This window comes from Crotalus tigris, unplaced genomic scaffold, assembly GCF_016545835.1.
Source record: "Crotalus tigris isolate CLP2741 ecotype Arizona unplaced genomic scaffold, ASM1654583v1 scf7180000018053.2689490, whole genome shotgun sequence".
In the NCBI taxonomy this organism is placed as follows: Eukaryota; Metazoa; Chordata; class Lepidosauria; order Squamata; family Viperidae; genus Crotalus; species Crotalus tigris.
Window position 1 is genome coordinate 854,654 of NW_024096796.1, and position 11,359 is coordinate 866,012.

General features: G+C 39.1%; 1 protein-coding gene across 1 annotated transcript in view; it reads left to right on the forward strand.

The window, feature by feature from the left end:
* The window catches only part of PROC (protein C, inactivator of coagulation factors Va and VIIIa), a 34,902-nt gene that overhangs the window by 16,112 nt on the left and 7,431 nt on the right, over nt 1-11,359 (forward strand). The window contains exons 10-15 of the mRNA XM_039347178.1: nt 2,107-2,157; nt 2,770-2,893; nt 3,249-3,409; nt 6,367-6,391; nt 6,771-6,884; nt 10,793-10,927. Coding sequence (XP_039203112.1) covers nt 2,107-2,157; nt 2,770-2,893; nt 3,249-3,409; nt 6,367-6,391; nt 6,771-6,884; nt 10,793-10,927 — 610 coding nt within the window. The remainder of the gene's footprint in view (nt 1-2,106; nt 2,158-2,769; nt 2,894-3,248; nt 3,410-6,366; nt 6,392-6,770; nt 6,885-10,792; nt 10,928-11,359) is intronic.

The window sequence follows — 11,359 nt, forward strand, 5'->3', positions numbered from 1 at the left end:
TGGAAGGGACCTTGGAGGTCATCTAGTCCAACCCCCTGCTCGGGCAGGAAACCCTACACCATTTCGGACAAATGGCTGTCCAGTCTCTTCTTAAAAACTTCCAGTGTTGGAGCATTTACTGCTTCTGGAGGCAAGCTGTTCCACTGATTAATTGTTCTCACTGTCAGGAAGTTTCTCCTTAGTTCTAGGTTGCTTCTCTCCTTGATGAGTTTACACCCGTTGCTTCTTGTCCTGCCTTCAGGTGCTTTGGAAAATAGCTTAATTCCCTCTTCTTTATGGCAGCCCTGAGATATTGGAATACTGCTATCATGTCCCCCCTTGTCCTTCTCTTCGTTAAACTAGACATACCCAATTCTAGCAACCGTTCCTTATATGTTTTAGCCTCCAGTCCCCTAAGCATCTTTGTTGCTCTTCTCTGTACTCTTTCTAGAGTCTCAACATCTTTTTTACATCGTGGTGACCAAAACTGGATGCAGTATTCCAAGTGTGGCCTTACCAAGGCATTGAAGAGTGGTATTAATACTTCACGTGATCTTGATTCTATCCCTCTGTTAATGCAGCCTAGCACTGTGTTGGCCTTTTTGGCAGCTGCCGCACACTGCTGGACCTCCTGTGGTGGTTAGGGATTGAGGAAGAGTTTTGCAATGCTTCTTCTCCATTCTCTATGAATAGTTTCAATCTATTGTAGAAAAGGTTGGCCAAGTGACCCATCATTTACCAGGTATCACAGGAATCAGTCGTCACCCCCTTGATTGTTAACATTTACAGTATGTGAAACTATTGGGAAGGGTCATCCAACAATTTAGAGTAGGATATCATTAGTATGCTGATGATATCAAAACATAAATTATTACTCTGAGTTGTGCAGAGGTGCTGCTATTATTATGTCCTAGTGCCTGGAGCCTGTGAAGGTCTAGATGGGAGAGAACAAGTTCAAATTGAATGCAAGCTAGTGGGAGTTGCTGCTTGCATAATGGAGATCTTTTTTTGGTGTGTGTTATCCTTGAATAGGCACTATTATGGAGAGTTTGTGGGGTGAAGCCCATGGCTATTTGGCATAACTCCTACAGTATTCTTTTAGAACTGTTATTCTATTTGTTTTCTATATTCACATGTAGTATACATATGTACCCTCAATATGCTGCCATCTATTTTCTTTCCCATTCCCCTTCCTGAATTATAAATTGCCTTCCATGGATATAAGGCTGCACATCAAAATCTGTTTCTCAGAAGGAAGCCCCTCAGGCGAAAGGCCATGTGTTAAAGCTACATATTTGTAATCTAATCACCTTAATAGTGTATGGGGCACCACAGCTATCACAACACTGTAGTTCCTTGTTTGGCAGGTTGTCTTGCTCAGCCTTTTTAGGATCCAGATTCATTTTCTGCCAAACCCATGTGTCACTTTTAATTGGCTTTTATATCAAAGTGATTTTCATCTTGTTTTGTTCTCTTGATGTCACTGATCAATTAAACTTACAATATTTGACTATTTGGGAAGATTATGTTTAATTTAGATGTTTTAGGAGTAAAAAATTTGGTCCATCTTATTTTAAATATTTTAGATCGATTCCTTTCCATGTTTGTGACATGGGGTGTTTACACTCCCCCAAATCTATGATACATGCATAAATGCACATATTGATATATGAATTATCTTCCAGCTAGAAAACCTGTTGAGGAAGATGTATTTGCATGTGCTTAAAGTATTTGCATGTATTGCATGTACTTAAAGCAGAATACTACCAAAATATATCAAATAATAACTACAGCTCAGAGGGATAAAAGTGCAGACATCCAGAAAACATTCTATTTGAAAGAAGACAAAGAGAAGGTTTTGTGAGAAAGTTCCAATGTCTTTCAAAAAGTCATTTATGGTGATGAATAAAACATAGGAAAGCATTCTCTCTCCCCCCATCCCAAGTTTTATAAAAATGTGAGGATTATTAAAAAAAAAAGAGGCCACAAGCAAGGAAAAAGAATCTGATTAACTTTAAAATGTTTGGGCTGCAGTGGGGAAAGGGCTTTTTGCCATAGTATCCTGAAACCAGAACTTCCATGTCAATATTTGCAATAGTTTAATCATCAACATATAATTTTCAATAGCTTTCTTTCCTAGCTTTTGTAGCTGTTCTACACTTTTCCCTTCCTAATCAGGTAAGAGAACACGACATTTCTAATTTGCTGCAACAAATCAGAGACTGTTTCTTTTAAAGCTGCCTGTTTTTTTCTTTATTTTCTTCCTTTAACATGTACCTGGTTTCCTGGGCGACAAAGTTTCTGTTATTGGATGCCAATTGTTGTTTGATGAAATGAGCATAATCAACAGCTGTCAAAACAAAATAAAATACCATCTGTTCCTATAGGGTGCTTCAGTTAAAACATCAGCTTTAACAGGAGATTAAAAGGAAGTGGGTCTTATCTCCTTGCACTACTATTCTTCAGATGTTTCTTCACTTGGACACACTGAATATATAGCCATTGCTAGTGTATCAGATCAGTGATAAAAACAGATACTTCTGTCTTCCTCAACATGCTAATTTTTCCTTTAAGAGCAAAATATCTGAGTTATTATTCCAGTATATTTAATTCTGGTTTTAGGCACTATCCAAATGGCCACAAAATAAATTTGGCTTCTGTTCCCTTTATTTCTAGATCTGTAGCCTTCTCAACTATTCCCCATATACACATAATTCTTATTGTCTAGTTCTCTCTTTCTCCTCTCAGTACTTGAGGAATATTTTGTTTAGTCTTGTTTCCTATGTATAGGTAACTGTCTCCAAATCAGTATATTCTACTATTCATTTTGGATATAAAATGGCTAGAATTTTCTTGGGGCCAACCTTGATTTTCCTAATCTGCTGCTTCATCATCTTTTCACATTCGTTATCAGGTACCTATTATTCATTACCAACAATCACAATGTGGATCATGTATTAACAACCTTAGCTAATATTTAAACCCATATGTTTCTGATTGTTACTTTAAGAACAATGCTATTTTAATTTCGTAAGTGTTGTTTTGAGATGAATTTTGAAGATGAAAAGCAGTCACATGTTTTAAAATATATTTCATTTATGGAATTCTCTCCCCCATATTTAAGCCCAGGAGAAATGTCCAAACATGTCCCCCAGTTTAGCCCTGCAGTATTCTTTATATGCAGTATGTTCAGTGAGAATATAAATATATATTGTACCCTGAATTGAAGAAATTGGAATACTTAGTGATATATTACTCTTTAACTACAGTATTTGTGAAAAAAGAGAAGGCAAATCAGGTTCTGAGGATTCAGAAACGTGCTAACACTTTCTTGGAGGAGATTCTCCCAGGAAATTTGGAGAGAGAATGCAGAGAGGAACAGTGTTCATTTGAGGAGGCAAAAGAGATTTTCAAATCAAAGGAGAAAACGGTGAGCAACGGATTTGTAGGGACATCTGACTATTTCGTGGAAAGTGCGTCTATTGAAATATCCCATAGAAACTGCTGGTTCCTCAAAATAGCCACACTCATGGAAACTACTGTTTTGTTTGTTTTATTGTTATTGCTGTTTGTGCTTTCAAGTCAGTGTTGACACCTGGTAACTGCCTGGACAAGTCCTTTTAGTTTTCTTGGCAAGAGTTTTTCAGAAATGGTTTGCCATTGTCTCCTTCCTAGGGCTGAGAGAAAGTGACTGGCCCAAAGTCATCCAGATGGCATTGTGATAAGGCAGAACTAGAACTCACAGGCTCCTAATTTCCAGCATGGTGCCTTAACTACTATACCAAGCTGGTTCTCGGATACCACTGTAGTTATTGTTAAAACATTTAAAATTTGGAACAATAATTTGGAACATTAAAATCAATAAATACAAGAATTACACATACAATGTTTGTCTGCTATTCAGATTCACTGCTTTGAGAAGGGCAGTTATACAAACTGAATAAATAAGTAAAATACAAGAGCAATCTTTTGGCTTTCAGTGGCTAGAATAAATATTTCTATTTCTTTAAAGAGTCAGCAAAAAATCCTCACGTATTTAAAATGGAGTTGTATACATACTTCTCCAGCTGAAATCATGATTTCTTGTCATTCATCCTTCACCTCCTACTGGTCTTACAGGATGTCACACACTAAAGAGGTGTGGGAATATTTTGGACGTGTTTCTTATAGCCCAAACCCTCTTTGAACCGGTCAGCTGTGTTATGTAACAAGGAAAGGATGAGGCAAAGCATTACTATAACAGAGTATAATAATAAGGTGACCAACCGTCCTCCTTTAGGGAGGACAGTCCTCCTTTTGTAAGGTCTGTCCTCCCTCGAAAAGTGTCCTCCTACATGTCCTCCTTTTTGATATTTGAAGACTAATCTGTAGGGCTTTTTTTTTTCTCATAGAACGCTCATAACGGCATTCTGGCATCTGTTTTTTGATGTTTTTTTTCAACTTTTGCATGAGCTGTGCTACTTCCTCTATTGGCTTTCGAAAGCCAATAGGAATTGCTGCTGAGCACACCAAAACACCCGGCCTGCAAACTTTGCACATGCAAATTGTCTGCAGCGAAAGCGAATTGGCAGGAACTTTGCACCCCTCCCTGCTACCCAACTACACCATCTCTTAGTTCAATGATGGCAAAACTTTTAGAGACTGAGTGGCCAAACTGCAACCCAAAACCCACTTATGCATCGTTGAGTGCCGGGTGGATGTGGCCCATTGGCTGGGTGTGGGCCAATTGGGTGGGCGTGGCCAATTGGGTGGACGTGGCTGCGGTGATAACGGCAGACTGGGTGGGACTAAAAAGTTCAATCAATCAATTTCAACTTTGCAAGTTCTTTTTTTTCCCGTGAGGTTGAAATTGACTGATTGAACCTTTTTTTTTTGCCATGGCGGCGGAGGCCTAAAGCGAAAAGGTTTTGTAAAACCCAGCTGAAGGCCTAGGACTGGGGCGATGGTGCGCGTGCCCACAGAGAGGGCTCTGAGTGCCACCTCTGGCATCCGTGTCATAGGTTCACCACCACTGGCTGGCTGCCCCCCCCCATGTTGTGGAAGCCACGGGACCCTCTCTACACGGGGCTGTACAGGGTGAGCAGTGGTGCTGGTGGGGCAGCTGCAGGCAGGGTGTGTCGACAGCGGGCTGCTCCCCGGGGATGGAGCCGGTGCAGCTGGTGCTTTGGGAGCTGCAGGGCCCACTCTACACAGCGGAGCAGTGGTGCTGGTGGGGCGGCTGTGGGCGGGGCGCGGCAAGTGGTTGACCTTCCATGGGATGGCCCAGCTTTTACAATATTTTTTTCTTCAATTTATTTGTGTCCTCCTTTTCATTGTAAAAAAGTTGGTCACCTTAGTAATAATCTATATCTGTCTGGACTAGCTTCAAGGTTGTGGACGCTATATTATTTTTTAATAAAACACTGGTTCAAAAGTCTTAACCTAAGAAAAAAATTCTGCACTCAGCAATTTGCTTCAAATGCCAAATCTGAACAGTGCTCAGACTAATCTTGCTATCCTTAATTACATTTGTTTTTTAGTTTCAGTGACATAACTGAGGCTGAAGGAGAATCATTTCAACCAGATACCTCCTGCAGATACAGGCACACTTAACAGCATTAATAAGTAAATAATAAATTAATAGCAGCTAGTAAGTAGAGTCTTACTTCGGAGCAAACTGCTGTTCAAGTTACTACAGGCCCTTTCTGTAATACAATCCACAAAGGACTACTCAATCTTAAAAAAAAATCCAGGCCTTTTAGAGCTTTTTGTTTTATAATCTTGTATATGTATACATATACGTATACATATATGTGTGTATGTATATAGGTTAGAATAATTGAGAAATGGGTACCATATATATTTGTATATTCATGATGCAAATCCTCATAATCTATGCCAGTGGTGGCGAACCTATGGCATGGGTGCCAGAGACAGCACTCAGAACCCTCTCTGTGGGCACGCGCATCGTCGCCTCAGTCCTCGGCCTTCAGCTGGGTTTTATAAAACTTTTTCCCTTTAGGCCTCCACCGCCGTGTGCAAAAAAAAAAAAAAGTTCGATCAATCAGTCAATTTCAACTTCTCGCAAGAAAAAAAAATCTTGCAAAGTTGGAATTGATTGAACTTTTTAGTCTCACCCAGTCTGCCGTTACCACCGCAGCCACGCCCACCCAATGGGCCACACCCACCCGGCACCCGACGATGCATAAGTGGGTTTTGGGTTGCAGTTTGGGCACTCAATCTATGCAAATCAGAGAGCCAGATCCACCTTCCTGTCCAAAACTTTTCTATAGAACCAGGCTGATTTTAAATCTTATGTGTCTTAATTATTTACATTGAAATGTTTAAGTTAATTTATAAGGGTGCTTTGGCCTAATCACCTGTTTTTATTTTTTATTTATTTTGCAGATGGAGTTTTGGTTCGATTACAAAAGTAAAAATTTTGCTCATATTCTGTGTATTTTGCACAAATAATTGTTATAAACACCTATGTTAACTTTTCAATACATTAGAAATCTATTGAAGATTTTGCTTTTGTACTGGCAAGAATTTTATTTACTTGACAGAATTATTTTAATGTATTATTCATATAATTAACTGTTATAGTTTTCCTCCATTGTCCATTAATCTATTGTATTCTCATGTCTTATTTTATTGACATTATTATTTTTGTTGTTATTTATTATTTTAGATTATGTAGTGTGTTATTGAAACTGAAGTGGGTAAGAAAATACTTTAATGCATAAATAAGAAATTACTTCAAATACTTATCTGGATTTGATTTCTATCATCAAATCTCTTTTTCCAAACAGATTCCAACCCCTGTAAAGAAAATACATGTCAAAATGGTGGAATATGTAAAGTCAGCCACTACACATATTCCTGTACGTGTCCCCCAAGGTATGGAGGAAATCAGTGTGAAATAGGTGAGTGGAGAATAACATTAGCCTACCTGCTGTTGTTGTAACATTTTATGGAAGCTTTCCTAACCTGGTAACAATTTGTTGGCCAAAAGTCATACTAGCACAGTGAAAAAGGGTAGCTTAGAGAGGAGATGTGTCAGGAAAAGCTATCATGTAGTTGGGACCAGAGAACCAAAATAATAGCCTGGTCCCCGATTTGTCAAAGGATTTGCTTCAAATTTAAGATGCATCAGGTATTATCAAGGAAGAGGACTAATTTCAGAGGTCTGACCTTGACTTTTGAATGTCTACTATTTGAGCATCATTCTGACAGAGCAAATGTTTTGGTCACTGTTGATGAAGAACTTCTGTCCCCTTCCTCCATTTTAAAACCAGTAACATTTAGGTTAATACATTCCTATTGACATTTGGGTTTATTTAGAGTTAGATTTCTGGTGAATGTTACTTTATGCTTTGCTTTACAGTATGAAATAAGGATATTGGTAGAATTATCCTGTGGTGCAATTTTTGTTTATGTGTTGTGCTGTAGAGAAGCATCGAAGCTATTACTAAATGGATCAATCTTATTATTTTGAATAATAATATTCTTTTTTCTTTCAAATGCCTTATCACTCAGAATTTGGACTCAGATTTAATTCAGTTACCATAACAACTACTTCCTAATTTCTCCTTTCCATTACCAAATGTAAATTATAATATCTGTTTTCATTCCAACATAAATTTCAAAAATCTTTTTATAAATAACTTCAAAAATATATAACTCCATTCTTCCCAAAAATTGCTTGAAGTAGCTGATTAGATGGAGTGGCTGGGTGTGGGCCCCTCTGTATCCAAAAGTCATCTCTGGCCCTGGATAGGATTGCACTATCACACACAGACCCAGTGGATAACTTAGGGGTCCTCTTGGACCCATAGCTCCTGATCAAAGAGCAAATGGCAGCCATGGCAAGAACAGCCTTTGCCCCACACTGCCTTGTGCACCAGTTATGCCCCTTCCAGGACAGGGTGACCCTCATCTCCCAATTGGACTATTGCAATATACTCTAAATGGACTATCTTTGAAAAGTATCCAGAGGTTTCAACTGGTGCACAATGCAACTGTGCAAGTCATACTGGGTGAGCAAGAAAGGCACATATAACACATTTGCTCCACAAACTACACTGGGTGCCAGATTGCTTCCAAGTCCAAGTCAAGGGGTTGGTCATTACCTGTAAAGCACTACATGTCATAGGGTAGGCTACCTACAGAACTGGCTTTGCCCCCTCATATCATCCTGTCCCCCTCGTTCAAGCAACAAAGATATACTGCAGACCCAACAGTCAAATAATTTTGAGTTTGCAGGGTGCAAAAAGAGGACCTTTTCTGTCCTGGACCCTGCACTGCCCTCAGAGGTGAGGAAAGCCCCAAATCTTTTGACCTTCTGCAAAGAGGTCAAAACTTGCCTGTGCGGCTTTGTGTGGGAGATAGGCCCACACAACTGTGGGGCCAGCCAACCTCATGAGAAGCCTCCGCCTATATTAACAACTATTAGCCCCCCATCTTGAAATTGTTCACCTTTTGAAATATATTAATGTTATTTTTATAATTTTAAAACTTTTTAATACTAAATTCTGATTTTAATACTAATTTTATTGATTATATTGTACACCCAGAGGGAGATGAGCAATTAAGAAATACAAAATATAAACAAACAAACGAACAAGTTCTGGTTGGAGAGAGGGTTTCATAATTCAGAATAGAATTGGGGGAGGCAAAGAATTCTCTCCTCTTCTAGCTGTTTGAAGCTCCAGTGCCACACAGGGTAGAAATAAACTTATGAGAAATCATGTTAACCTCTTTTGACTTTCTGTTGCATGAGTCAAGCAAATAGTAGGCTTCTCCTGTTGTTGAGTTAGAGAAGAAGGCAGTAGACATATCTTTCCTTTCAAAATGGGGAGGAAACCTCAGGCCTATTTTCACATGCTGGTCACCATAGCTTAGTAGATTTCTTGTCATGGTGGAGAAGATAATACCAATTTTTTTCTTGATCATATGAACTACAATATAATTATTTAGATTAATATATATTATCTGACAAGTTCTGTGTAAGGATGATGCAAAACAGTAATCCAAGAAAAGAAATAAAATGTCAAACCATATGAAACACCTACGCTTAGGAGCAAGATTAAAATAATAACTCATGGGAAAATAAAGGCAGTGTGTGTGTGTGTGTGTGTGTGTGTGTGTGTGCGCGTGTGCGTGTGTGTTTCCTGCACCCATATGTTGGATTTGATTTGCTGCACACAACTACATCAACTAGAAGGGCAGCCTCAAATGGGTAACCTTAGGTCTGGATGTGGACTCTTTTTCAAAGATACGCTCTTATAATAGCATGCAGGATTTACAGTTGCTTCCCAGATAGAGTTGCTTCGTCTCAAGTAAGGGCTTCCTGAGCAGAAATGCTTACTTTAGCACAGGGGTCTCCAACCCCTGGTCTGTGGACCAGTACCGGGCCGCAGCACGCCAGCAAATGGTCTGCACAAAGAAGCAAAATCCTATCCACAGGATGCAGGCAGCATACAAAACCATGCATCCTCCAGTCTGTGGAAAAACCTCTCTCCATGGAACCAGTCCCTGGTGCCCAAAAGGTTGGGGACCTCTGCTTTAGCACACTGCAAAAGAGAGATCCCCACTGTCCCCTTCCTCTCTGAGGGGAAACATTATTTTGTGCAGGGAGTTCTTTGGTGGAAGACAGACAAACAAGGAGTGGTGTGCCAAGAAAGAGGAAAAAAGAGAGATAAGAATCTCTTCCAAATTCAGGAAATTTGCAGGAAGGAGGAGTTGCTAGGTAACAAATTGGCACAGAGGAAAAATTATTCCAAGAAATATCTATTCTCTAAAAGAATAGATAAGTATTTGTTGAGAGCTGCATTGAGCTTAATTTTTTGTGCTGTGTGTTTAAGTCCAGTTATTGCCTCTGATATTTATGATCTCGTACAAGCTCAGTCTTGGTGTGTTTTCAAAGTTTTGACTCTAGACTCTAGAAAGAGTGCAGAGGAAAGCAACAAAGATGATCAGAGAATGGTTGCTGGAACTGGGTATGTCTAGTTTAATGAAGAGAAGGACTAGGGGTACATGATAGCAGTGTTCCAATATCTCAGGAGTTGCCACAAAGAAGGAGTCAAGCTATTCTCCAAAGCACTTGAAGTTAGGACAAGAAGCAATGGATGGAAAATAATCAAGGAGAGAAGCAACCTAGAAATAAAGAGAAATTTCCTGACAGAACAATTAATCAGTGGAACAACCTGCCTCCAGAAGTTGTGAATGCTCCAACACTGGGAGTTTTTAAGAAGAGATTGGACAACCATTTGTCTGAAGTGGCTGCTATGTTAAGGCAGGTGGTGAAGCGGGGATCAAATGATGCTGGGAGAGAAGGTGTAAAATTCCATTTTTTTCTCCTTAGGGAGTAAGTCATAACACTAAACAAAACAAAAATTTGCTATCTCAAGGAACTTGGGGAGCCAGTTTGGTCTAGTACTTAAAAGCACTAGGCTAGAAACTAGGATATGTGAGTTCTAATCCTGTCTTAAGTATAGTGCCAGCTGGGTAATAATGAGCCACTCACTGTCTCTTTTATCCTTAGGGAGACAGCAGTGGCAACCACTGCCAAAAAAAGTTGCCAAGAAAACTGCATGGACTGATTCAAAGACACATACGCACACACACACACACACACACACACACACACACACACACACACATTACACACACATAGAGGCCCAAATATAACTTGAAGGTCTCTATTAATTTAAAAAATGATAAATTGTGATTTGGGTTCCCACTAGTGATAGTCTATTATTATAGGATTATAATCTGTTGGAGAGAGTACGTAGTAATGACTCAAGGAGCTTCATCCCTGTCTTCAATGCAGAGAAATTTGAATGCTGGTACAAAAATGGATATTGTGAGCAATACTGCCAAGATACCGAACATTCACGTCATGTGACCTGCTCCTGTGCAGCAGGATATACACTAAAAGAAGACGGGAAGAGTTGTACCCCCTCAGGTAATGACTCATTTTACTGGTTTAAAAATGTGGGTTTAGAAACTAAATGTCCCAGCAGCCCTTTTCAGTCTGCTTTTCCCTAAATGGGTTGATGTTATGAAGAGTAACATATTGTCTACTTTAGATGCACAGAGCATGAAGTATTATGTTGAAAAAAATTGGACCAAATTTCCTCTTTATATGTAGAATAACACTTGGTCAATGCTTTAAATATTGAATTCATTTTTCACAGCTGACATAAGTGAGCAGTGGCAGCTCAAGAGTATCTACTTAAATATATTTAGGGATGTTATTTAGTTAGTTTTATAAGTAATTAGAGGTACCAAGACTAATCAGACATTTTCCCCAACCAATGCAAACAGGGAGATTACCTAAATCCATAATTAGATATTTACCATAATTTAATTTGTTGTTCCTTGATTTCACAAGATT